This window comes from Silene latifolia, chromosome 4 (genome assembly GCF_048544455.1).
Source record: "Silene latifolia isolate original U9 population chromosome 4, ASM4854445v1, whole genome shotgun sequence".
NCBI classification, from domain to species: domain Eukaryota; kingdom Viridiplantae; phylum Streptophyta; class Magnoliopsida; order Caryophyllales; family Caryophyllaceae; genus Silene; species Silene latifolia.
This window is the reverse complement of record NC_133529.1, coordinates 5,044,551-5,068,982: the sequence shown is the minus strand read 5'-3', so window position 1 is coordinate 5,068,982 and position 24,432 is coordinate 5,044,551. Positions and strand designations below refer to the sequence as shown.

At 37.6% G+C, this 24,432-nt stretch overlaps 1 protein-coding gene and 1 long non-coding RNA gene across 3 annotated transcripts; both read left to right on the top strand.

Annotated features, from left to right (window-relative positions):
• The first annotated feature begins 5,489 nt into the window (after positions 1-5,489).
• On the top strand, positions 5,490-10,958 carry LOC141652670 (transcription factor BHLH094-like). 2 transcript variants are annotated; one of them, XM_074460232.1, is made up of 6 exons: positions 5,490-5,874; positions 9,033-9,209; positions 9,446-9,511; positions 9,781-9,849; positions 10,208-10,279; positions 10,495-10,958. In XM_074460232.1, the coding sequence occupies exons 1-6, from the start codon at positions 5,722-5,724 to the stop codon at positions 10,654-10,656; spliced, it is 699 nt and encodes a 232-aa protein (XP_074316333.1). In that variant the 5' UTR covers positions 5,490-5,721; the 3' UTR covers positions 10,657-10,958. The 2 variants fall into 2 exon arrangements, with proteins under 2 accessions (XP_074316333.1, XP_074316332.1); XM_074460231.1 differs by having other exon boundaries at positions 9,030-9,209.
• A 9,772-nt stretch (positions 10,959-20,730) lies between these two features.
• Positions 20,731-22,973, top strand: LOC141652669 (uncharacterized). Its single transcript, XR_012547226.1, has 2 exons — positions 20,731-20,784; positions 22,076-22,973. It is a non-coding gene; the product is annotated as an uncharacterized LOC141652669 (long non-coding RNA).
• The last annotated feature ends 1,459 nt before the right edge of the window (positions 22,974-24,432 follow it).

Sequence of the window (24,432 nt, the reverse complement as noted above, 5' to 3'; positions counted from 1 at the left end):
ACATATTGTTTGCTTTTTCGAAGTAAAAAAGTACACATTTTTTTGGTTTGGAAACCGTTATGGGTTAAACCATTTTTAAGAACAGTCCGTCTTGCTTAAGACCGTCACTATCCGTCTTAAGCTTAAGACGGATAGTGGCCTCTCACACAAACGCAAAGTTTAGGCAGTGGATATCCATTTCCCACCCACTTGCCTCCCATTTGCATTTGTGTGAGAGACCACTATCCGTCTTAAGCTTAAGACGGATAGTGGCGGTCTGAAACAAGAATTTGTGTTTAAGGAAATATTTAAGGTTAAAAAATGGAGGTAAAAGCATAAATTAAATTTAATTTCATTTAAAAAATGCATTTAGATCTTGTCTACAATTGTAAGAGTTGTATTATCATCGATCGACATGAGCATCCAAACGAATTTGAATTGCTGCAAAATTTTGGAGGTGATTCATTTTCACCGATTGAATCGTTGATTCGAGTTCTCAGGTTAGATTTTCAGCAGTCATTTACTAATAACAAATTTCTTATTTTCCATCTTTTTGTGAGATTTGTGAAGATTTGTTGTTTTAAGGTTGTTCTTTTATTTATGTGTATGCACGCCCGTAGATGTTTTAAGGAAGACTTTTTAATTGTATCCATTTGAATATTGAGTAATTAATGCTCATTATCACGCATATTTTTATATCTTCTTGTCTTGTTGATATAATTGTGTGTACGAGCTATTTTGGTTATGTCGTTTACTTTGATATTTGGCTGGTTTAAGTGTTACTTGGATGATAAAGTCGATTTGCCCACGAGAATGAAAATTTGTTTCCTACTTCAGCTTGTTTTGTGCCCATTTCGCATTTCTAAAAGAGATACCGGTCACCTTTTTTATGCCATTTGACATGAGATATGGAATACTTAAATAAGGAGTTCAGTAGTTTAAAAATCGTAAAATTGGCTACAATTAATACGGACTAACAATATTACATTAATTTCCTTCATTTCATACGTTATTTTTAAGCAAACCAACGACTTCATCAATATGTGGATTATACACCTAATGTATTACCACCAATTTAAGAGTTTTTGAGTATTATAGTAAATATTTTGAGTTTTGATTTAAAAATTATGAGTTTTACAATAAATTTTCTGAGTCTATTCACTTAAACATTAAGCTCTAAAAAATTACAATAAAATTCAAAAACATTACATATAAATTTAGTAAAATTTGAGTTTTGATGGAAAAAAAATTAAAATCTAACTTATAAATTTTAATAAGCTCAAAAAAAATATACATATGCTCAAAAACAAATAAAGTTTCAGGTAATAAGCTCAAAAAATATACATATATGCTCAAAAACAAAAAAGTTGGAGGTAGTACATCCGATGTATGTTCCTTTTTCTCCGACGATTTTTTGATCGAATAGAATTATGAAGTATGGACTATATATGGAGTATATAAATAAGCTTTAAACTTTGAAAAAGTATAAGAGGCAGCTTTAACAACAATAGTAGATTCTACTTTGTTTGGCCCTTTATTTATTCTATATTTCAAGGTAGAATGCATTTTTAATTGATCAACTTTATTATCAGGAAAAAAGTTTAATTGCCTTACATTAGTCACATAAAATATGTGTACTTACCTAAAATGCAAAGAAACTTGTATAATATATTTAGGAGGAAATGTAAATACTAGTTAGGTTAGCTGATAAAGTTATAAAGTGACACCCTAGGACCCGAGTTCGAATCTCATTACACAAAATTACTACGAAGTACCGAGTATATGCTTTGAGCAACAAAATAAAACATTTAAAATACAGCTTGATTGGGGTACATTGAGTTTTTCAAGTACTGTCAGCAGTGTTGGACTTTAATCAAAAGCCATTAGTACATCAATGAATCAAACAAACAAACAATAGGGTACAACTCCTAAAGCGATGTTTCAATAAATTGTGTGCAATAAATCTGAACGACAATTCTTGACTCACTCCATTACATGGCTCGAGTCGTGCACTCATGTAATCAAGGAAGATGAAGTGTATAATTTAGAAGTTTAAGGAGGTTCTATCTCATAAACGAATCGATGGTATATGGAATAGCTCATTGATTTATAAACTAGATCAATCTCTTTTTGGGATAATAATGTACTCCGTATATATGTTGCTCTTGTTAATTACAGTAGCGTTGTATATACGCCATGCAATTGTTTTACTGAGTAGACTATATTATTATATATAATTTCCGGAGTTGATTAGATGAAGAAAAGCCTCACATTAATGAAATGTGTATAAGAGAGCAATAAATCAAGCCAACTATTTCAGCCATTACCAATTGATTTTGTGATGAAACCTCCTTAGACTTACGAAGCTGGCTATATCTCCTTCTCCATAGATGCGGCGCAGACTCATGCGAATTTAATATAGTATCAGAGTCTATGACTACGTGACTTAGGTTATGATGTGAAACTGAACCATTTGATGGATTTGAAAAATGACGTTTTTGTCCAACAAAATTGGTTTAAATAGAACGTCGTTCTTATTGATTTATCGAAAATGACACCTTTTAATATCGAAAAAAATGTATTAGCATATAATTAGACAATTAGTGCATCATGTTTTTTTTTTGGTGTAATGCATGTTGTTTTTTGTAAAGGGAGCCACCAAGCAATTTTAATGCTGTCAGAGTTTGAACCCAGGTTATGAGTACGATTTCACCAGCTAAGCTAATTGACATATGCGTAATTATTATGTGCTAGCATTCGGTTGAACCTTCATAATTTGAACTGTTTAAGACATTCATTCTACAAGAATTGAAGAATCAAGAGTACAAATGTACAATGAATAGCATCAATCATTTACGTTTCGGGATATATGGGATTTGGGTGTTGACAACATGTTAGAAGTCATTGCATCCATTTAAATTTTGGGTATAGTCCTCATAATATGATTGTATATGCCAACTTCTGACCGTTGGCCATGTCTGTAGACTGTAATGTTAGTTACTCCCTCCGTCCCGATCATTTGTTGTCCTTTGGTTTTGGCACAAAGACCAAGAAAAAGGGGAATGAGTCAATTACTAAATGACATGTGGAATAAATTGAATGTGAATGACCAAATTACTCATCAAATTCATTCTTAAAATAGAAAGGACAACAAATGACTGAGACACCCCAAAATGAAAAAGGACAACAAATGACCGGGACAGAGGGAGTATATAATTGGAGCAGAGTATCTCAGGTATCCCTTTCACGTCAACTTATTTAGGTTCTCATTTTTTTCGACTTTCCACCCTCATTTCATACCCACAAACAACCGCTCATAAATATAACTATATTATAATATAAAACTACGAAGTACTAAATAAAAAAATTGAGTACAAATAATTAAATTTGCAAGCATGAATAGAGAAAGAGCTGTGTAGCTGCTACCATATGCAAGTACTATCTTTGGCAGGAACGAAATCAGAGTGTCTTTACTGGTAGAGAGGCTACTACTACACAACTTCTTACTTCTTAGTCAAATTAAATTTGCAATTAAGACCAAAATGTTCGATTATATGTCTGCTGCAAGCCCTGCAAGCATGTTGCATTCATAGTGTTTCGCTTTTTCGGATAGTTCTATGTAAGTTTTTATCCTCTTTTTTAAAGGTGATAAATGGGTTAATTGGATTGGGTATGGGTTGAATCAGTTTGGGTCGGGTTATTTTGGGTCAGTCATATATTTTGGGTTGGGTCGGGTCGGATCGGGTCATTTCGGATTTTGAGTCAATTTCGGGTTACCTGTTGTCGGGTCACTGGCGGTTATGGGTCATTTTTGGTTTGGTCGTTTTCGGATTGAAGGACTAAAACACTTTAGTTAGTAATATTTTGATTAAGAAATACTATTTCACAATTTAACTATTTATTAAGAATGATTGTAACTAATGAAACTCTATTTTGATGCATATAACATTAATATGACTTAATTACTGTCTGTCCGGGTCATTTTGGGTCACTTTAAGTCATTTTGAATCGGGTCAACTATGAGACGAGCCTTTTCAAATCGAGTCATCTCGAGCCGGGTCAACATTTGGTCAATCAAGGTTCGGTCAGGTCTGGGTCTGGGTCGGGTCATATCCGGGCCAAGCAAGTTCGAGTCACTTTCGGGTCTCGGGGGCAGCCTTATCGTGTCGAGTCATCTTTGCTAGGTGTCTTTCCCCTAATGAAACCCTCTCGGGCATGTATTGTGGACTCCTTCTCCTCCGTATGGAGCAATCCAGACCAATTGTTGAATTTAATACTTAGGAAAATTTGATGGGTAACTGTTTCCTCATTAAGCCCTAAACTTTCATGCTAAAACTAGTTGAAATAAATTGATTGGAACAGAATTAACTGAATAATATGACGCTGCGCTGAATTGAACTAAACTAAACGAAAATCTTATTAATAATAATAATAATAATAATAATAATTGTATAGTATAATAAATTAATAATACAATAATATTTTGTCTTGGGCTTAAAACTAGAGGTGATCCAATGCGGGTTTAGCCTGACATAAGTCGGTTACACGTTAAATTTTTGATGCATATAACATTAATATGACTGTAACCAATGAAAATCTATTTTGATGCATATAACATTAATATGACTTAATATTTGTCTTTTCGGGTTATTTTGGGACACTTAGAGTCATTTTGATTCGGGTCAACTATGAGACGAGTCTTTACGAGTCGGTCGGGTCGGGTCAACATTTGGTCAATCAAATTTCGGGGCGGGTCTGGGTCGGGTCATATCCGGGTCAAGCAAGTTCGGGTCACTTTCGGTTATCGGGTTGGGTCAGCTTTACCAGGTGTCTTTCCCCCTAGTGGAACTCTCTCAGGCATGTATTGTGAACTCGTTCTCCTCCGTATAGGTGCGACCCAGACCCAATATTGAATTTAACATTTAGGAGAATTGATGGGCAACTATTTCCCCATTAAGCCCTAGACTTTCATGCTAAAACTAGTTGAAATAAATTGAATGGAATAGAACTAACTGAACAATGACGCTGAGCTAAATTGAACTAAACTAAGCAAAAATCTTATTAATAATAGTAGTTGTATAGTACGGAGTATAATAAATTAATATTACAATAATATTTTGTCTTGGCCTTAAAAATAGAGGTGATCCAATACGGGTTTGGCCTGACATAAATCGGCTATACGTTAGATTTTTGACCCCCGAACAAGCGGGTTTGAGACTGAGCCTTTGTAATTTTCTTATGGCTTTTATCCATATTCGATTTTTTTGTTCGATGGACGGGACAACCCCATAAACAACTCTACCAAACATCCCAAAGTGGTGACAATAATACTCTGTGGGTGGGAGTCTAGTGGTTAAAGCGTGATTGAAATTCTCAAAAGAGTAAAAAATAGCGGCTACGGATTCTCTTATCATAAAAATAAAAATAAAAAAAAATACGTCGTTCGGAACTTGAGAAGTTGAGATCCTCGCAAAAGCCTATTTCCCTCCATCTTCAGTCTTCACTTCCTCACTTGACTAACGTCCAAATAAAACAGATCTCTCATCTCTCACCCTACACTTCTTTCTCTCTCTACCTAAATGTGCTAAATTTCGGCAAAATTCACCAATTTAAGCATTACCCAATTGCGAATCACTTGCTAATTGCAATACCCACATCTCAATTTCCCAAAATTTTGAAACTTTATATCTTTAAATTTGAGAATTTTGAATGTAGGATTGATAAACTGAAAATTCAATAAAGATGGATCCTTCATTGACTGAGAATTGGCCTTATAATGGTGGAGAGTTTGCAAGTGGTTTTATTGAGCATTTGTTGAGTAACAATGGTGGTTGCAATCAAGAACAAATGATGAGTGATCAAAGTCGGAGTCTTGGTGGTGATGTTAATGAATTGGTATGTTGTTCATTGTATCCTCTTTTTTATTATAATTGGGAATTTTGTGATGCAAATGTTAGTTTGAAGTTTTGTTGTATACTACTCCCTCAGTCCCAATCATTTGTTTACTTTTTTATTTATTTATTGTGAGCGGTATTTTAGACAAAGGGAGTTTGAATTACGGGGTGTATTCGTTGATGTCAGCTAGTTTAGCGGGTAAAGTTAAGTGTGATACTCATCATTGCCCAAATTATCATATTGTTTGGGAACTTTTGTTGTAGTAGTGCCTATTTATGTAGTGTTAGAAACTAGTGATGCAAATGGTAAGTATGGATTGAGTGAATCATTGAGTGGTGTTGTATCATTGGGATCATTTTTATAATTCTTAATTCTACTTGCTTTGTAGGGTTTGATTTCTTTGTGAAATTTTGATTGACTAATTATTTTTGAGAAAAGATCATTATCATTAATAAAAAGTCATACGATATCTACAACATATGCCGAACTCAATCGGATACAAATCGATTACAACCATAGGAAATAAATTCTTGTTCAAAGAATGAAACACTGCAACAGAGTCTCTGTTGGGTAACAGGCGTAAATATTGAGCGGAAGCGTGGACCTATTACCCTCTTACGGGAGTGTAATTATAAAATGGACAAGACGATAATAAATACGTCAACAAAATAGAGAATATGAACACCGATTTTCTACGTGGAAAACCCCTTTGAATAAGGGTAAAACCACGGGACCCTTAGGCCGCTTAATATCTCCACTATAAGCAAAATAATGGGAACACAATGCCTTTCCTAGTACCCACTAGGAGATTACAAGTATTATTCTGACTATCCGGATAAACACTCGGACCAGAATAATATTCTAAATGTGTGAGACTCAGTCTGAGATTTTACGCCTTTCCGACTGAATACCGTACTGACAGGATTATTTGAGCAGTACCACACTAACTCTCAAACTCTCTGTATTTTCCTCAGTAAGTAGATTATTGCTTACTCACTGGCTTTTTATGGGATTGTTGTGGATGTGGAATGAAGGAAGTGCTCCCGCATGCTTGCTATTTATATTACTCAACACTGCACCTACTATGAGCACTACACCTACTACGTGCACTACTCCTAGCACCTACTACGTGCACTACTCCAACAATCCCATTTTTCTTTCTTTTATTTAATGAGTGTGGCCCCCACTTGGAGGGACCTTATTTTTCCAACAGTCTCTATCATCGATTCGCCGCAAAAGGCTTTCATCCATAAGAGGGTCTCCGAATCTTCCTTGACGAGTATCCATTTCTTCTGACGTGATTGATTGTAGCCATGAATCGGGCAAAATATGTAAAACCATATAACGATCTATAACAACGCTGATCTTCTGCTGATTAAATAGAAAACTGCAAACGAACGAGAAAACGAAAGCTCTCAAACTGAAAGAAGGACACCACCGATAGACGGGGACAGAGCCCTCAGAAAGAGAGACGAAACAAAAACGAAAGCGGAAATTAAACAAAAACATACAGGAAACAAAGCGGAACACAGGAGAAAAACACGGAAGCCACCGCCTCCCTACCAACCCACAACACCGCCAGATCCAAGCACCACCCTGCCACACCACCTCAACAAACTCGCCCGATAAGACCCGAACAGCCCACATACACCACGCAGGCCGAGAGGAACGGGCAGACCCGTACGATCCAGAACCGGGTGTTGGTAATAAAAGGGAGGAGGGTTAATCGGAAGAGAGGAGACGGGTCGCCGGAGAAAGGTCTTGAGAGACCCCATCCCCGGCGACATGGTAGGGGGTTGATGGGTGGCGGTGGGAGGAGAACGGCGGCAGCAAAGGGGGAAGATTTAGGGTTTTGTTTTTTAGAGAGAAGGGGAAGAGAAAACTAGAGAGAGAAAAAAGAACGATAAATTTTGGGTGACTTCAACTTTATTTAATTTAGTTCAACTTCTCCCGATCAAATACTTGATTGACTAATTATTAGGAATAGTAATAGACTAAGAGTTAGATATTATCATAATTTCCGTCTAACTCTTAGTCTATTACTATTCCTAATACTAATACTCCCCCTGTCTCAAGTCATTTACCTTTTTTATTCGTTGTAAACGGAGGGAGTAATACTTTGTGAAGCTGGTTGGTCTTGATTAAGTCAAATTCATGCTAGTACCGAGTACATAAAAATATTTCTCTGGATTTAAGTGCTTGATTCTTTAGATATTGGTAATTGTTTTCTGCTATGCTGTGTAATGATGAACACTCGGCATCTCGTTTGAACTTGGCTCAACTTGAACAACATTTATCTTTCGCAGTTCAGTGTTCTTATGATGGTGTTTAGTTTTCGATAGCTAGGTGAATTCTCCCTGGCGAGCAATGTGTGAATGTCCTGCTTGAAAGAGTAATGTTACATCCCTTGTAGGAAGTAACAATTTGTGCTTGAAAACATAACTGTCTTATCCATAAAAAATATGCTGATATTTAATAGAGCAGCCCTGAAACGAGCGATATGTATTGGCTATGTGGCCTTCAAGAATAAAATGTAAAGCATGCCTCCTAAAGTTAGCCGAAACCAAGTTTTCGCTATTAGGGGCTAACCATGCATGGGAGGAAGGATCATCCGCCTTTCTTCCTTGATGCACTCGATTTCATGTGCTATCTTAAAGATTGAGGGTAAGGTTAGATACAAAACAAGAGGAAAGGAAAGGGGAGGGGCAATACATGGGGTGAGTTTTCTGTCCAAATGGTTCCAATGTTGGAGAGATTATAATTTGGCCTGTAGGAGGAAAATCGAGAGATCCATTTTCTCTCGCTCCCAGATTCCTCTACATCCATTTTGCTAACCACACAAAGGATATTACCTCCCTCTCCCCCCCCTTTCCCTCCAAGTCTCCTTATCCAAACACACCCTTACTTGTTGCCTTGTGATTTGTGTCATAGCCGTTGTTATCTTGAACTATGCAGGCACAGCGCACCCAACTCTTGTTTCCGTGAAGGAAAAACTAATTGATTTAGGTATCAATTATATCTTGACATTGTACAAAATTTCACAATTTGATTTATCATTTATCACAAGAAACATAGTTATACACTTAACTCTTGCTTTTGAGTACCATGAATTTGGGTTTGTGCATTTCATTGATAAAACTACACTTGTAATTCAGAAGAACTCAAATGGGAAACGCATGAAAACAGCAGGGTCTGGGGAAGAAAAGGGCAATTCAAAGGCTGACGTTGATTCAGAGAAGCCTGGTAACAAAGCAGCTGACGAACCACTAAAAGATTACATACATGTAAGGTCAAGGAGGGGTCAAGCTACAGATAGTCATAGTTTGGCTGAGAGGGTAATTCTCTTCCTCATCCTGACAACGTCCCTCCTTTCTTCATATTGTAACCCATATACCTGTCAACCCATTTAAAAATAAAACCGACAAACAAGTACTTCATAATTTGGGCCGGCCTCACCCGATTTTTTTCCCTCAAAGCTATGATCTCCTAGGCTTTCTGCAACAATTAGATATTGTCCCACGGCATTTAGCCATACATGTTGCTCACTTGTGTCTTGTACTGGCACTGGCAGGCTAGGAGAGAGAAGATTGGTGAAAGGATGAAGGTTTTACAAGACTTGGTTCCTGGAACTAACAAGGTTGGTACCATTGGTAGATAAAATCGTATCATTTAGGATGTAAAAAGTACATGGAAGTTTCATCCCCGGCGACTTGACATGGAAAGGAATTTGTTCCATTCCTGCTTGAGTCGTGTGTTGGGATGTAAATAATCAAGGGTTTTTGTGTCTGCTTCTGCGATTATTAGGGTGGCCTTGGGAGCAAAAATGATGTTCTTTTGCCAGTTTCCTAGTTCTGAAAATTCCCATATTATTTTGACAGACTGTTTGCGTATATTATATCCCTGCAGGTAACTGGAAAAGCTCTTGTTCTTGATGAGATTATCAATTATGTACAGTCACTGCAACGACAGGTCGAGGTAGGCAACTAGGCGATACATATCACCTATCAACTTATTTATACTTGCCGCGATATGATCCCTTGTAAAATTAACAAAGTTATCGACCAAACGGGTGTTAGGTTTTGAATGGGAAATTATGAAATTGCATGCTTTGTGTCCATTTTCTTTGATGTAAGCAGAAATGTCTTAGCCTAGTGGTTAAGATCGAGGGATCTTTGACACTAAAAAAGTAAAAAAAAAACGATCCTCTAATGTTGAACCATTCTCATCAGATTTCAATGTCGAAGTTCTTTTCTTCTATTCTTTTCCTTAGAAAGCCTCACTGGTGTTGTGTTGAAATTTACTGTTTGTCGTCTGTCTCTCTCTTTTATTGCAGTTCTTATCCATGAAGCTTGAAACAGTAAATTCTGGGATGATCCACACTATTAGTGGATTCCACTCGAAAGATGTAAGTTGGACGTGAATCTGTCCACACCTGATAATTCCTGCTACATTTAAGTATTGATTGGTGTTCGAACTTTCTTAACGTCATAGTTATATGCAGTATTCAGTATTGCTAACGCGTGTTTACAAAGTTACCTAAAGTTTACAAGTTAAATGCCTTTTCATGTGACTATGTTTGTTTAGCTGCTAAACCTAATCGAGTTAAATGAACATATTCAGATAAACCAGCACGGGATGCCTTCATTTGATCCAAGTGGAATGATGTTCGCTTCACAAGCCACAAGGGAATTAGAAACGGCAGCAGCAGCAGCAGCAGTAGGAGGGCCTCAATTGGAGTGGTTACATATGCAATTGGGGGGAAGTTTCGGACGAACATCTTGATTCATTGTAAATGTAAGAAATCTTCTTCAATGGTAAATTTGCAAAATTATCACCTTGCCATTCACATCGAATCATCAAGGAGCTCTAGTCTATTTCATTCTACCGTTAGCAATGTTCATTGTTTTGTCGTACAAAACCCGTCACCTGTAGAAAGTATTCATGTGCAGTTTATACCTTTGGGCCTCTGGTCTATAAGTTGTATGATTTACATAGTAGTACAAAGTTGCCTAGATTGTGGCACTTCTGAATGTTTATGTAATCCAAACATTTTTTATGATCTAAAACTTGTACTGTTAATAGTCTTATATTAATACCTATTTTCAGAAACAAACACAAAGTTGTCTCTCTTTGATGTGGCTTTAAAGACTTGCTACTGGTTTAGATGATGGGATTTAGATGGGGGTCATGGACTCATGGGGGAGGGGGATAATTTTGATTGTTCACAAATTCTCGTTTAAAGACGGCACTTTCTCTCTTAAGCTTAAAACGGGTTAAATACATATCAAATGATCCGGCAAGTTACCTAGAAAATAACTAAAGTTTTGTCTTTATTCCCACATGTGATAATATTTGACCCGTCTTAAGTAAGACTTATTGTTGATTGTTTGGATAATAACTTGGGCTAGACGAGTAATAGAGAGATTTGTATTTCTCTGTGCATCCTAATTTGGTAGGAGGTAATAAAAAATTTAACGCGTGTTTTAGCAAAATAACACAAAATTTCCGAAAGACGGTCTCTCAATAACGTTATTGAGAGACCTCTGTCATGATGGGGTGAGGGCTCTCACAAAAAGAAAGAGGGGACAAGGTGGGGCATCCCCCATGTGCTTCCCACTCACCTCTCAATGGACATTTTGTGAGAGGAAACAGTACCCGTCACAAGCTTGTGACGGATATCGCTGTCACAAATGAGAATTGTTGTATATATTGTACCTCCTACCACTGTTTCAGTGTAATTATTTTACCAGTAGGTCTCATGAGAGATCGTCTCTCACTAATTTAGTGAGAGACATAATTGGAAATAAATAAATTTTATGGATCCCTCACCTAGAGGTGGCACCATTTGTGGCGGATATTTTGTGAGTTAAATGGTAACAAAATGGGTTAGTGGAGAAAGGGGACCACATGAATAGTATTGTAGAGAGAGAAAAAGTGGGTACTTTGTGAGGTAAAATGGTATCCGTCATTCATTTGTAACGGATATGTGTCGTCACAAATGAGAATCTGTGCATTTTCAATAGAGAGGTTAGTTATCATTTTTCATTTTGAAGTTCCTACAACTTTGAAGTTTCTACAACTTAAAATATCCTACATGTTTGAAGTGTTCCCACTTGCAAATGGCAATTAAGCTGCGACCAAAAATACCCCAAAAAAATAAATATAAATAGAGCTTTATTTCCATTTTGGAATAAACATCATACCAAAGAAAAACATCAGCACAACACACTTAACTTACAAACCTTTGCATCTTAATCCCTGGTTCATCGAAATTCCTAAACCATCAATTCAGTCAAATGAACTCTAGCAACCATATTTCGATTCTCAATTTCGATACTCAAGCCGCCAACCAGAGACGTTTGGTTGGCACTTTGCCCATCTACTTTAGACAAAATGAAAATGAGGGAAATTTTCTGAAAAATGTACCAAGAAAACGAAGAAGCACTTCACTTGACAACAAACCAAAACCAACAAGTACTAATGAAGATGCATCAAATGAAATTCCAACGACTATTAGCAAGATTCTGATTGGAACTTGTTTTGCGGCTATCCTTACACCTCAAGTCACTACCCATTCCACCAGCACAAAACTCGAGATCATCTTTGAGTGGGTGGCGATACTGTCAATGATGGCGGGATTGTATATACAAGGTAAAAGGCCTAAGCTGTCAAAGTGGCTTCAACGCTTTGGCCATCTCAATTGCTTGGTTGGTCTGATGGTAATTCAGGGGAGTATGTTGCAGCTTCCTGTTACTTATGCTTGGATTCCGCCTCTCGGAGTTGCTCTCATTCTTGGGGCTGCCATGTTTTTCCAACCATAGTTCTCTATAATCGAACCTGTATGTTTCTTCACACTTCCCTTGCTTAATTTGAATTATACTATATTTTCTATCTAATAGTAAATTTAGCCCTGCTTTCTTTTTCTTTTTTTAATGCAGGAAATTTGGAGGGAGCAGTAACTTTTCCGATGCTATGTTTTTACAGAAATGTTGTTTATATTTTCATTCTTGTATGTATATATATTTCTTTAAGTTCACAGAATTAGATGTGTTGATATTAAAAAAATAATGCTGTTCAAAAATCTGGGATTATATTCAATTTCGTGTGACGATTCTTGTACAATAAAATCGGTTATTTGAATGAAGGTTGTAAATCGGTTTTTATTCCTTCATATACATCATTGCTTAATTTTCGAAACCAATGCTGCCAAGCGAACTGGCATTTCAATTTTAGAACCACAACAGTGCTGCTAATTTTTAACAAAAGGCAACAGAGCAGAAACCACACCTTCTCGGAGTTTTGCTACCTTATCACCCAAAAGATTTCACTTAATTTCCGGTGCCACTGCTAACCTAATCATACTCACGGCTTTCTTCTTCTTTGACTCCCAATCGGAATCACTCATTCCCAACGGCTTAGACTTCTCTAAAGCCTCATCAAGACTCGATTGAACTAGTAAGTCCTCAATGGTACTCTTCCAAACCATAAAGTTCATTTTCCCATCAAACAACGGAATATGTGATAACACCATTTTAACCCCCATATTTTGATGTCCCGGACCCATTTTTGTCTTAATAAATGAAGCATTATAAACTCATTTAGTTAGTATTAGCTTTACCCGATTACTTTCCCTTCACTCTTCGCGTAGGACATGTTTTAAGCATTTTTTCCCGTACTCATGAACCCTTTTTGTAGGTACTGTGCTCCAAGATATAAGAAGAACGGAGTTGGAAGGTGATTCGCTTGAAGAATGGAAGTAACTAGGAGAAATTACGGCCGAGAGGCAAAACTTTGCCTGGACCGGGCATAATTATACCCGCTAGGTAAAACTTTGCCCCTACCGGGCGTAATTATACCCGGCCGGGTAAAACTTTGCTCGGACCGGGCATAATTATACTCCTCGGTTGCAGATTTCGTTTCTCTCTTGTATTCTCACCTAACTCTTTGTACTTGATATAAATACTTAATTTCCCAGAAAATTAGGGATCTATCCTAGTTTGGGGAAGAAATTTGTAAGGTTAAGAGAGGAGAGAACTCAATTCCTTTGTAACTTATCAATCTTTCTTCATCAATCAAAGCTTATTATTATTGTTCTTATCTTGTTCTTCATCTTTATTCATCCTTCCATAGTTGGTATTACTTCTTTGCTTCTTCCTTTTTCTCTTTTGTTCATCAATTGTTTTCAATAGTTGATTTTAATTCCCTTTTGCTAGTAGTTGTTGAGAATTGTTGTTTTTATTGTTGTTTTTCTCTCTCTTGTTCATCTTTTCATTGTTCATCTTTTCATTATTTCTCTTTCCTTTGTTCACCCTTGCTAGTTGTCCTCAAAGACTTAATCTTTGAGTGATTGTGTTAAAGATTGAGCCTTTTGGTTTGTTCATCCTTGTTATTAGATTAAACCATCTTTCTTTATAATTATTATTGGATTGTTGCATGTTTAGAAGTAGAATTTATCCTCTCACCATGTTCATGCTTAAAGACTCCATCTTTATTGTTTATCTTGCAACTAGGACCATGATTAGTGAGTAGTCTTTCACTAGGGCTCGGTTTGACCCAATATGAGTAATTTCGCTAATTGAATCTCAAAAAGACTAATTATTTGGGGAAATTGGTGAGGGTAGTTTAGAGGATTGATTTGGGCTTATGGGTCGAGTTTTGGGTAGTGTTGATTTACGACCCTCGTCCACCAACGAGAGTTGGTTAGGTTGTGATTTGGATACCCGGAGTTCGACCCTATTGCTAACCTAGGTTGAGACCGAAAGGGAGAACCGGGTAGAGCACCTCTAAATTAGTGTTTGAAATCGACCTCCGAGAGGAGGAGTGGGATGACCCGGAAATTGATGGGGCTTAATGACCTTAGCAAATATCGGACTACCTTGGAGAAAAATGCATGTTTTTGGGGTAGTCGGGTGTTGAGTTAGGGATTCCAACCTTCGAACCCGAGAGGGGGATTGGTGGGTAGTGCTAGTGTCCTATTTCGAACCCGAGAGGGAGGTCTTAGGCGAATTAGAGCCGTCACCTCCTCACCTAGCTACCCTTATGATTAGTCTAGAGATTTGATTGTGTGGAGTTACAAATTGTTTTGGGAAGAACCGAGTCTTAGGTTTTAATTAACTTGAATTACAACTTAATCCTCCTTGCTCATTTTTACATTCTCTAGTCAAATTGCATTTCATTTTGTTTTAGATAGCATTACTATAACAACCTCATCCCTTATTGTCGACTTAGCTAAACGATCGGATTAGAACAATTAGTAATCTTTTCAACTCCTTGTGGGATCGACCCTTAATAGTGTACATCGATAAAATCGTGCACTTGCGAGGTAGGCTTGACAACCATCAATATGAAACTTGGACTCCGCCATCTTACTTACACAATACAAACAAGTTCCTCCCTAAATCAAAGTCTCCCCCCTCTCTCAAGTATAACGAACCTTCGGCTCTGATACCACTTGTTGGGGTTTTTTCTACTCGCGGCGGAAGCGGGTCACTACAACAAACAAACAACAAGGTGTAGGGAGACCGTCTTACACACACAACCACAAACTATTAAGGGGACACCTATAAAGTAAGTAAAGTGCAAAAAACTAGAACAATCGATACCACAATTTACGTGGGAAACCCCTTCTCAAATAAGGGGAAAAAGCACGGCCTCTCGGCAAATCGATCCACTAATAAGAGATTAATTTGTTCAAGGTTACAACAACCATCACCTCACAAGCTCAACAATAAGTATATAATTAATGGAGATATAATATTAAATTGAACCTACCCTTGTCAATTTAGTACTCTCACCACCCCAAAGGTCTACCACAATACCTATTGAAGAGGACCGGTACATCGTCACCGGAGGAGCGTTGATGAAGCTTGAACCACCCTTGAGCTAGATCGGCTTCGAGTAAATGGGACCAAATCACCTCTTTTATTTGTCACTCACTCACTCAAACCCTAACTCTCTCTTACTCTTTTTAATGGTTGTTGAACACTCTATTTGCTCTCACCAATTGTGAACCCTCGTATGATTTGCCCTCTGTCTATGTGTGCACTGCTGCCCCTTGAATGTTTTAAGGCACATCCTTTTTTTTGTGCCTTCACGTGATGTCCCATTTTGTGGACACAAATTTAGTCAACTAATGACTAAAGAAAAGTCCACCCACTTCATCATTGGGCCAAAACACGTAACCTTGCAAACCCAAACTTGGCATCAACAGCAACACGGCTAACACCAAAAAATCCACTGAACATATTTTTGGTCTTTTCCGATTTTCCGACACAAATAAAATACTAGACTACTACTAACTAGTATTTATAATACGAGGTCTCTTGTGTTTCGAGTTTGGGGAGAATTATCCCAACAGGACGATCACAGTGTAAGAACAATAACATTAAATTTCAGGCACGCGTATATAGAATATAAGAAGATGATACACATATATATATATAATTCAGAGATCAAACAAGTAATTTTTTCACATTGTTGTACTGATTTTTGAGACGAAATGCGGGATATAGCATTAGATAGCCCAAAGGAACGATGAAAAGAGGAATAAAGCAAGGGCGGTGAGGATGGAGAGGATAGCGAGATCCGAGAAAGAACGCGTGACTTTCTTGAAGTTAGACATGGTGTCTATTGACACGAGGGAAGCCGCAGCTGCCAACATAAGTGCAAAGTTGAAACCATAGAAGAGCCATGGACAGGGGAGAAACAAGTTCGGTATTTTGTCCCCATAAACCCGAGGCAGGAAACAGAGAATCAAGCTCGAGACAGTTAAGATTAAATACAGTAAATTCTTTAGTCTAGACGGCTTTTCGACTACACCCATTATTTCTTGTTCCTCGTCATCTTGCTCATCATGGTCTCGAATACCCCTACAATAACCTGATACTATTTTCTTACACCTATTTTTATTCTCCTCATCATTTTCGTTTTCGTCTTTCATCTCGTATTTCGGCCTAAGGACTCGATAAATTCCAAGATTTACAATGCTCTCTCGGAATTTTTGGTACCTACTCCAAATTCCTTCATTAACGACATCCGAAGAGCTACTAAAAGAAAGTTTTGACTCCAAGGAAGACTGGCGAAATAATTTCGTCTTCCAAATAATCTGCGATGGTTTTGTTGTTTTGATTTCGAGTTCCATAGTTTTGAAACGAAAGTATTAGAAAGATGAAGTGAACGAAGGTGAGAATGAAGGCTATAGTCTAATATAGGTAAGAGTTCCTAAACTTCATTTCATTTGTTTTTTTTTTTTTGAAAAGTCTACTTCTTAGAAATTGCGAAATCAAGCTGTCATTTTCTTGAGAAATTTCCGGGGAAATTACTATGCTCTTTGAAAATGGCTCCCACTTAGTTACACAACTTTTATCGTATACGGAGTACTATTATTAGTACTCGTATATTATCGTCCCCTTCTGCATCCAAATAACGTTAACAATTCATCAAAAATGTCACTTCCTTCGCTATTTTATTATCGTCCCCTTCTGCATCTAAATGACTCTTAGAACTGAAGTCCAATCGTTCACATAAAATCACATAGCCTAAGGAAATCGAAAACAATGAGACTAATTTCCTTAACCCTGTAATAAAAATGATCATTACATTTTTAATTATTCAATTTTGGTTGGTCTAAACGTACATATGAGACTATCTCACGCAAAACTCATTCTTTCTAGAACACAAAAACTTACATACAGATTGTCGACTGGTTTCACCTCAGAGACCGTCTCATCCATGGCTTACTTTTTTAAGGTTCAGGGTTATTCGAGTTTTTTAAAATACAGATTGTCGACTGGTTTCCCTGAGTGCTACAAGAAAACAATTGATCTAGATATGACAATGCTGCCAGTTTGGTAAAATTCCGTACACTATGTTTACGACTTGGCAAATGAGTCACTCGGGTTTGATAAGGTTCAGGGTTATTCGAGTTTGGTTGGTTTGGGTATACTATGCACTTCGGGTTGTGTCATGTCATTTTGGGTCGGGTTTATTAGATTTTTGTTATTTGTTATGCACAAAAAGTTAAGGGATTTTCTCTTGTTTACCCTTGAACTTTTTCGTTTTCTAAGGTATACCCCTCGTTTTTAACAAAAAAACTTTGACCGACAATAATTTTCTGTTACAAGTTCAAAAAACGGTAATTTTTTTTTCAAACCAACTATCTCGTCAAGGCCTTGAATTTGGAAAAAAAAAACACCGCTTTTTGAACTCGTAGCCGATAGTTATGCTTGGTCAAAGCTTTTTTAACGAATAAACTTTGACCAACCATAATTCCCGACCACAAGTTTCGACGTCGGTGAATTCTTTTTCAGACTGAGGACCTTTAAAAAACGGTTAATTTGAAAAAAAAAAACGTTTATCGCATTCTTAATTTGTAGCCTAGAGTATTCTTAATTTTTTTTTCCAAGAAAAGAGTAGTAAATCTTAGAAAATGAAAAAGTTAAAGAGGTACAAGAGAGTATCCCAAAAGTTGATTAAAATATAGAAATAGTCATTTTGGGTCATGTTCATTAGCTCGACAAAGTTTTGATCAGATTCATATCAAATCGGGTGGGTTAATCGGGTGGGTTAGGGTAATTTTGTTTCAGTCGGGTTAATTTTACCATGTCTAGCCAACGACTAATACAATCGTCATACCAGTTAATGCATACAATTACCTGGGGTCATTGGATTCCCTTTATCCCCATCCTCTAGAAGTTCAGTGCTATCAGCCATCTTAAGCTCCGTGCATCTAATAGACGACAATTCCAAGGTGGCGCGAGCCTCATCCGCCCTCCATGCGCCAAATGGAGCGCGTGGTGAAGGCGATGGCGCCTGCTGCGAAAGCCTACTTGGAACCCTTTGAAATGTCAAACTCACAACATTGTTACTACTATTACTGTTACTATTAATGTTACTCATAGTATTGCTCTTCTGATAACCCGAAGATTTAACCTTCATAGGCTCCCCACAACAAGAGCACAATACCACATTCTCGCTCCTCCTCAGCGCCTATTCCCTGTTTCTCTCAACTTCTCTATTTTCGTGGGATCTGTTGTTGGACCGAGTCTCACGGGCCTTGTTTAACTTTGTATTTGACCACAGCTTTGTGTGAGGTTTGATTAAGATATTTCTTTGCCACGTCATTAATCTGCTTCCTCTTGACCCAATTGCTAGTTGCCACGTCATGAAGCGACTTTTTGTGTAAAAATAACCCAAACAATTACCCCCAAAGTAATTGCCATCCACTTGCTCAATGTAATGATGGGAATTGCTTTCCCTAAAAAGTCGGACTGTCGTAGAAGTCCCATCAATACCACGCCGCCTATCTTCTTAACTTCCCCTATCCACTTCCCCACGATCTCCTTCCCTACTTCCAACACTTTCCCCTTTCAACTTCCCTCTCTTTAAATACCCCCAACCCCTTTATCTCTTTATTCTACTTCCCAAAACGCCTTTTTTCAAGTATTTTCTTCTTCTCTTTCTTCTTTCCCTTTCTATTTCCATTCACTATGACCAAGAAATCCATTTGTCGTCCTCCATCTCGCGCTTCACCATCTCCTCCCTCTTCCTCTACTTCCTTTGGATCCACGAGGGTTCTTTCTGAACTGTTCTTGTGTGATTCTTGCTATGCTCACTCTGATATTTCAGAGGTGAGGCAAAAATTTGGGCTGGATGATATTCTTGGGTTGAAAATTTTATGCTCACTCTGATATACCAGCCCAAACATTAGACATATTATTCTTAAGTTGAAAAATATTGATGTCACAACGGCTGTTACAATAATTGGCCCAAAGGACTCGTGACCAAAGGCTAGCAGGTTCAGATAAAACCCGCCACCCAAGCTTGGTAAGAAAGGCCGCGTTAGCTTGACGGGCTGACATTATACCTAAGCCTCCAATTGATTTCGGCTTTTGCAGATTCTCCCATGAAATTAGATGAATGGCCTTTTTATTTTCGTCTCCGCCCCATAGAAAACGACGAGATTTTCTATCAACAGAATCACAAACTGACCTTGGAATTTTAGCCGATTGCATACTATAATTACCTAGAGTACTAAAAGTCGACTGAACCAACGTGGTCCTTCCTGCCAACGAGAGTCTTTTCGACGACCAACCCGCTAATCTTTTATTCACTTTTTCCTCAAGGTGGGCGAAAGTTTGTCTAGTTACTCGACCATTAATAGTAGGCATACCAAGATAGGTGCCCAAGTCGTCGGTCTCCTCAAAGCCAAAGGCGGTACTGACCGCGTCTCTTACATTGGTGTTAGTGTTGGATGAAAAAAAAAACTCGTGACTTTGCCTCACTAACCTTCTCTCCTAAAGCATTACAAAAATTATCGAGAACGTACCGCATGTTGGATTATTGTGATCCAAAATATTAGTCAAAGTTTGATTCCTATTGTTTAGTTAATGGGTATAATTACAACTCCTAAGAAATAGCTACTAGTTGGTTTATAATGAGCATGTTTAGGTAATTGCTTTAGGGGTCGTTTGGTTCGCTAAGGGAATTGAAGTTCCAAGGAAATAAGAGTTCCCATGATTTTGTAAATCACATGAAATGGAAAAAAGTTGTTTGGTTGGAATGTGGGAAGTTAATTCCACAGGAATTCACACTTACCTAGGGGGGCCTAGGTAAGCAACTTCCCACATCATGGAGGATTTGGAGTTCCTATGGAACTTCAATTCATGTGATTTTGGGCAAACAAACAACTCTCCCATTTTGCAAATCCCATGAATTGTAATTCATGTGTTTTAAAATGGGTAACCAAACGACCCCTTAGATTAGCATTAGTGTGTTACGTGGGTTACTCCCACAAATTTAGGATATTTAGTTTTACTTGTAAGTCTATATAAAGGCTATGTTATTTGATTATTAATTGAGTTAGTTTACGATAACTTTCTCCTTATATTTCACTCTCCTCTCTCATTTTTAGTCTATCATGTGGTATCAGAGCTCTTGAGGCGGTGTTGACAACCTTGTCACCTCTGCTCAAGTAGCCAGGTTCGATTCCCGAAATAGGGCGATCACAAAAAAATTTTTAAAAAAAAAAAAATCACATTTTTTGTTTGAGTTACAAGTGAGCCACGCAGCCCTTGTATCGATTTATTTCCGCATTGAAAAAAAAAATTGAGAGAGAAGGTGAGTAAATTATTTGAGTAAAAAAATGGTGAGAAGTGCACCATAATTGAGAGATAGAGAGAAGTGCTCTATCGGGTTTGGTAGAGAAAAATGGCTCTACCGTGTTTTGGGTGAAGAGAAGTGCTTCGCATGTATGGTGAGAAGTGCACCAATGAAATGGTGGAGATAAAGGCTCCATCGACAATCGTTTTTTGGAGAAAAGTGCTCCAAATGAAAGTTGGTGACAGGTGCATCGACAAGAGGGTGACGAGAAGTGCGTCACGGAGTGAAGACAAGGGCTTCACAAAGTTAGATGGAGAAAAGTCTATTTGATCGAGCAATTTACGATTTTATGGAGTCCAAGCAAACAGGCCCAGTTTAAGTCTCGAAAGGAGGCTATGTTTGAAGTTGGGTGTGGAGCCCAACATGTGCGGGTGCGAGAAGGATTGCATACCGTTTATTTAAGGGTAGATTGTTCATCAATGAAGATTTGAAGATTAGAAGATATTTTTTTGACGCAAGCATTGCATCAAATTTTAATTTGCGAAAGATTTTTGAGGAGTCTCGGGTGAAAGAGTGCTAGAAGACTACACACATCAAGTTGAGTACTGCAAATCTCAAGCAAGAAAATTGCACTCTATGCCAAGGAGTACGACATGAGTGACGGTGTGATCATTTTTCTGGTGCAACCCTTCATCATAGTTGAAGAAAACGAGAATATAAAGTCTCGTAAGGTTTTGTGTTATGGCAAAGGACGTAACGAGTATGGTTCGACATGGCAAGAAGTCGAACGTGGATTATCGATTTTGGATCATGGGGGTGTGTTGGATTATTGTGATCCAAAATATTAGTCAAAGTTTGTTTCCTATTGTTTAGTTAATGGGTATAATTACAACTCCTAAGAAATAGCTACTAGTTGGTTTATAATGAGCATGTTTAGGTAATTGCTTTAGATTAGCATTAGTGTGTTACGTGGGTTACTCCCACAAATTTAGGATATTTAGTTTTACTTGTAAGCCTATATAAAGGCTATGTTATTTGATTATTAATTGAGTTAGTTTCGATAACTTTCTCCTTATATTTCACTCTTCTCTCTCATTTTTAGTCTATCACCGCATTACTATAGCTTGCTCTTCCATAGCTTCCCCGAATAGGACCATATCATCAGCAAAGAAAAGATTTGTTATATTTCGACCATTGCGACATAAGATAATCAGCTTCCAATTGTTACGACGAACTTCTTGATCAATAGCCTGTTGTAACTTTTCTAGGCACATTATAAAAAGATAAGAAGACAAGGGATCCCCTTGTCGAACTCCTCTTGATGGAAGAAATTGTTCCATAGGCTCTCCATTCCAAAGAATTCTCATTCTCGCCGAAAACAATTAGATGAAGGTAAGTACTTCGACGCTGATTAAAACAAAGATCGCAAAAAAATAAAAAAAATAAAAGTGAATCTTGCAATTAAAGTGCATGCATAGAGAAAGAAAAGGAAGATGTAAAGTATCTTGTAAAAGTAGTTGTAGCCTTGTAGGAGATTGGAGAAATCTCATTATGAGTTTGGATGAGAGATCGAATTTTTTACGGTGTTTGGGCCAATTTTTGCATATTGGGCCAACATAGGATTGGGTCTATTAGAGCTGGTTTGGATAATTGGGCCGAGGAAGCTAGCCATTGGGAGGACCCCGCGCATTGAAGATCATCAGGGAGATCAGGGAGAATAGAATACAAGGCCGCGTTTATGGAAAGAAGCACGATAGGACTTATATTACTTGCCATAGAAGGAGTAGGACACGGCTAGGGTTCCTACCCTATAAATAGCCAAGAAGTCGAGGAAAAAGATTCATTCAAGAACTATCATACAAACACAACACATTGTGCTAGCTAGATTACCACGCCATCTCCTCTGTACTCATTCTCGTATTAAAAGCTAGTGCACTCATTGGAAGGGTATTGTCCCTTCCCGCGGTCGTTTCCCACATTGGGTTTTCCGCGTCACCAAATCTCTCGTGTCAATCTTTACTTACGTCTTTAATCTCCTTACTTAGCATTAACGCAAACGGTTCAATCGACAAACAACGAATAAGACCACATTGACCTTACTAAACCTAATTCGGTAGAAAATTACCAAAACATACGGAAAGAAAATAATTTGCCAAATTAAAAGATATGTTAATTAAATGGAATATTTTTTAAATATCATCCCCTATAGACTAAAAGAATAACACATGTGTATTATTTCCGCTCAAGTTTCCCGCTCATCTTTCCCCCATACGGAATATTCCCTTCTAATATATTGTAGTCAAAATATTTTAGTCAACCCATATATGGAATATTTCTACTACAATATTCTTCACAATTAATAATAATATAGCCGTTAATCACTATACTCCCATATATGAAATATTTCTTATGGTTAGTTTTATATATAAAAGTACATTTACATTAAATTAAATTCAAATTCAATTTATTAAAATAATATTAATACTCTAAATATCTAGAATTAACCTTTATAAAATTACCGTGTTGTAGCACGGGTTGCTATACTAGTTAAACATTACAAAGAAAGGTGTAATTGACATTAGAAAATCGAATATTGTCTTTCGTAGTTTGTTTCCATTTTTTGTCGATGGGGTGAAGTTGGGCGGGAAAATATTTAACGTGAGCAGGATACGTGTACAATAGTTCCTGTATTATAAATTTATATAGAATAGATAGATATAGATGTTGGAAATAGAGGCTTTGAGAGCCATTTTCTTAGTTTCCATTTGTCCCACATTGGTGAGGAAGTGGGTGTTTTATGGGTTTATATAACACCCCTTCCCTTACCTTATCACTAGTGGTCATGGGGAGTCTTTTGTAGAGCCCGAGCCCGGATTCGGATTTGGGATTTGGGATTTGGGATTTGGCAATCGCTCGCTTGCGGGCAGCCTATGCCTATCTTTTTGGGCCGCATCCGAGTTTTGTTTTGGGCTGTGTTCTTTGTTGAGTTGAATCAGTCAGTCCAACTGACTGTCTTTTTGGGCCGCATCCGAGTTTTGTTTTGGGCTGTGTTCTTTGTTGAGTTGAATCAGTCAGTCCAACTGACTGTCAACAGGAGGGTCATGCTCCACGTTTTTAGCCCTTGACTGCAACTTCTTAGGAGCACGTTTTGCTGCTTCTGTTGCTTCTGTTTTTGGCTATAAATAAGAGCCCGACTACTCTATCAAAACACACAAAAACATTAACTCTCTTCTCTCGTCTTCTCTGCTCTCTCATAAATTTCTGGGTATTGCTAATTGATATCGTTCCAGGCCTTACATTCTTGAGTGGGCGAGTTTGTAAGGCGCGAGAGTGTAAACCTTGGGGACTACCGGTCGTCTTTGATCCCCACCACGGTCGTCCGGAGAAATAGTTTTTAAGGCGGTTCATGCCGTGTCACTACCTTTTCTCTGTCGGTATTTCTGATCTTTGGCATTTATT

Coding starts and splice junctions, on each gene's coding strand:
- LOC141652670 (XM_074460231.1), top strand. CDS start 5,722: ATGGATCCTTCATTGACTGAGAATTGGCCTTATAATGGTGGAGAGTTT. Junction 9,210..9,445: donor GTCATAGTTTGGCTGAGAGG/GTAATTCTCTTC, acceptor TGGCACTGGCAG/GCTAGGAGAGAGAAGATTGG. Junction 9,512..9,780: donor TGGTTCCTGGAACTAACAAG/GTTGGTACCATT, acceptor ATATCCCTGCAG/GTAACTGGAAAAGCTCTTGT.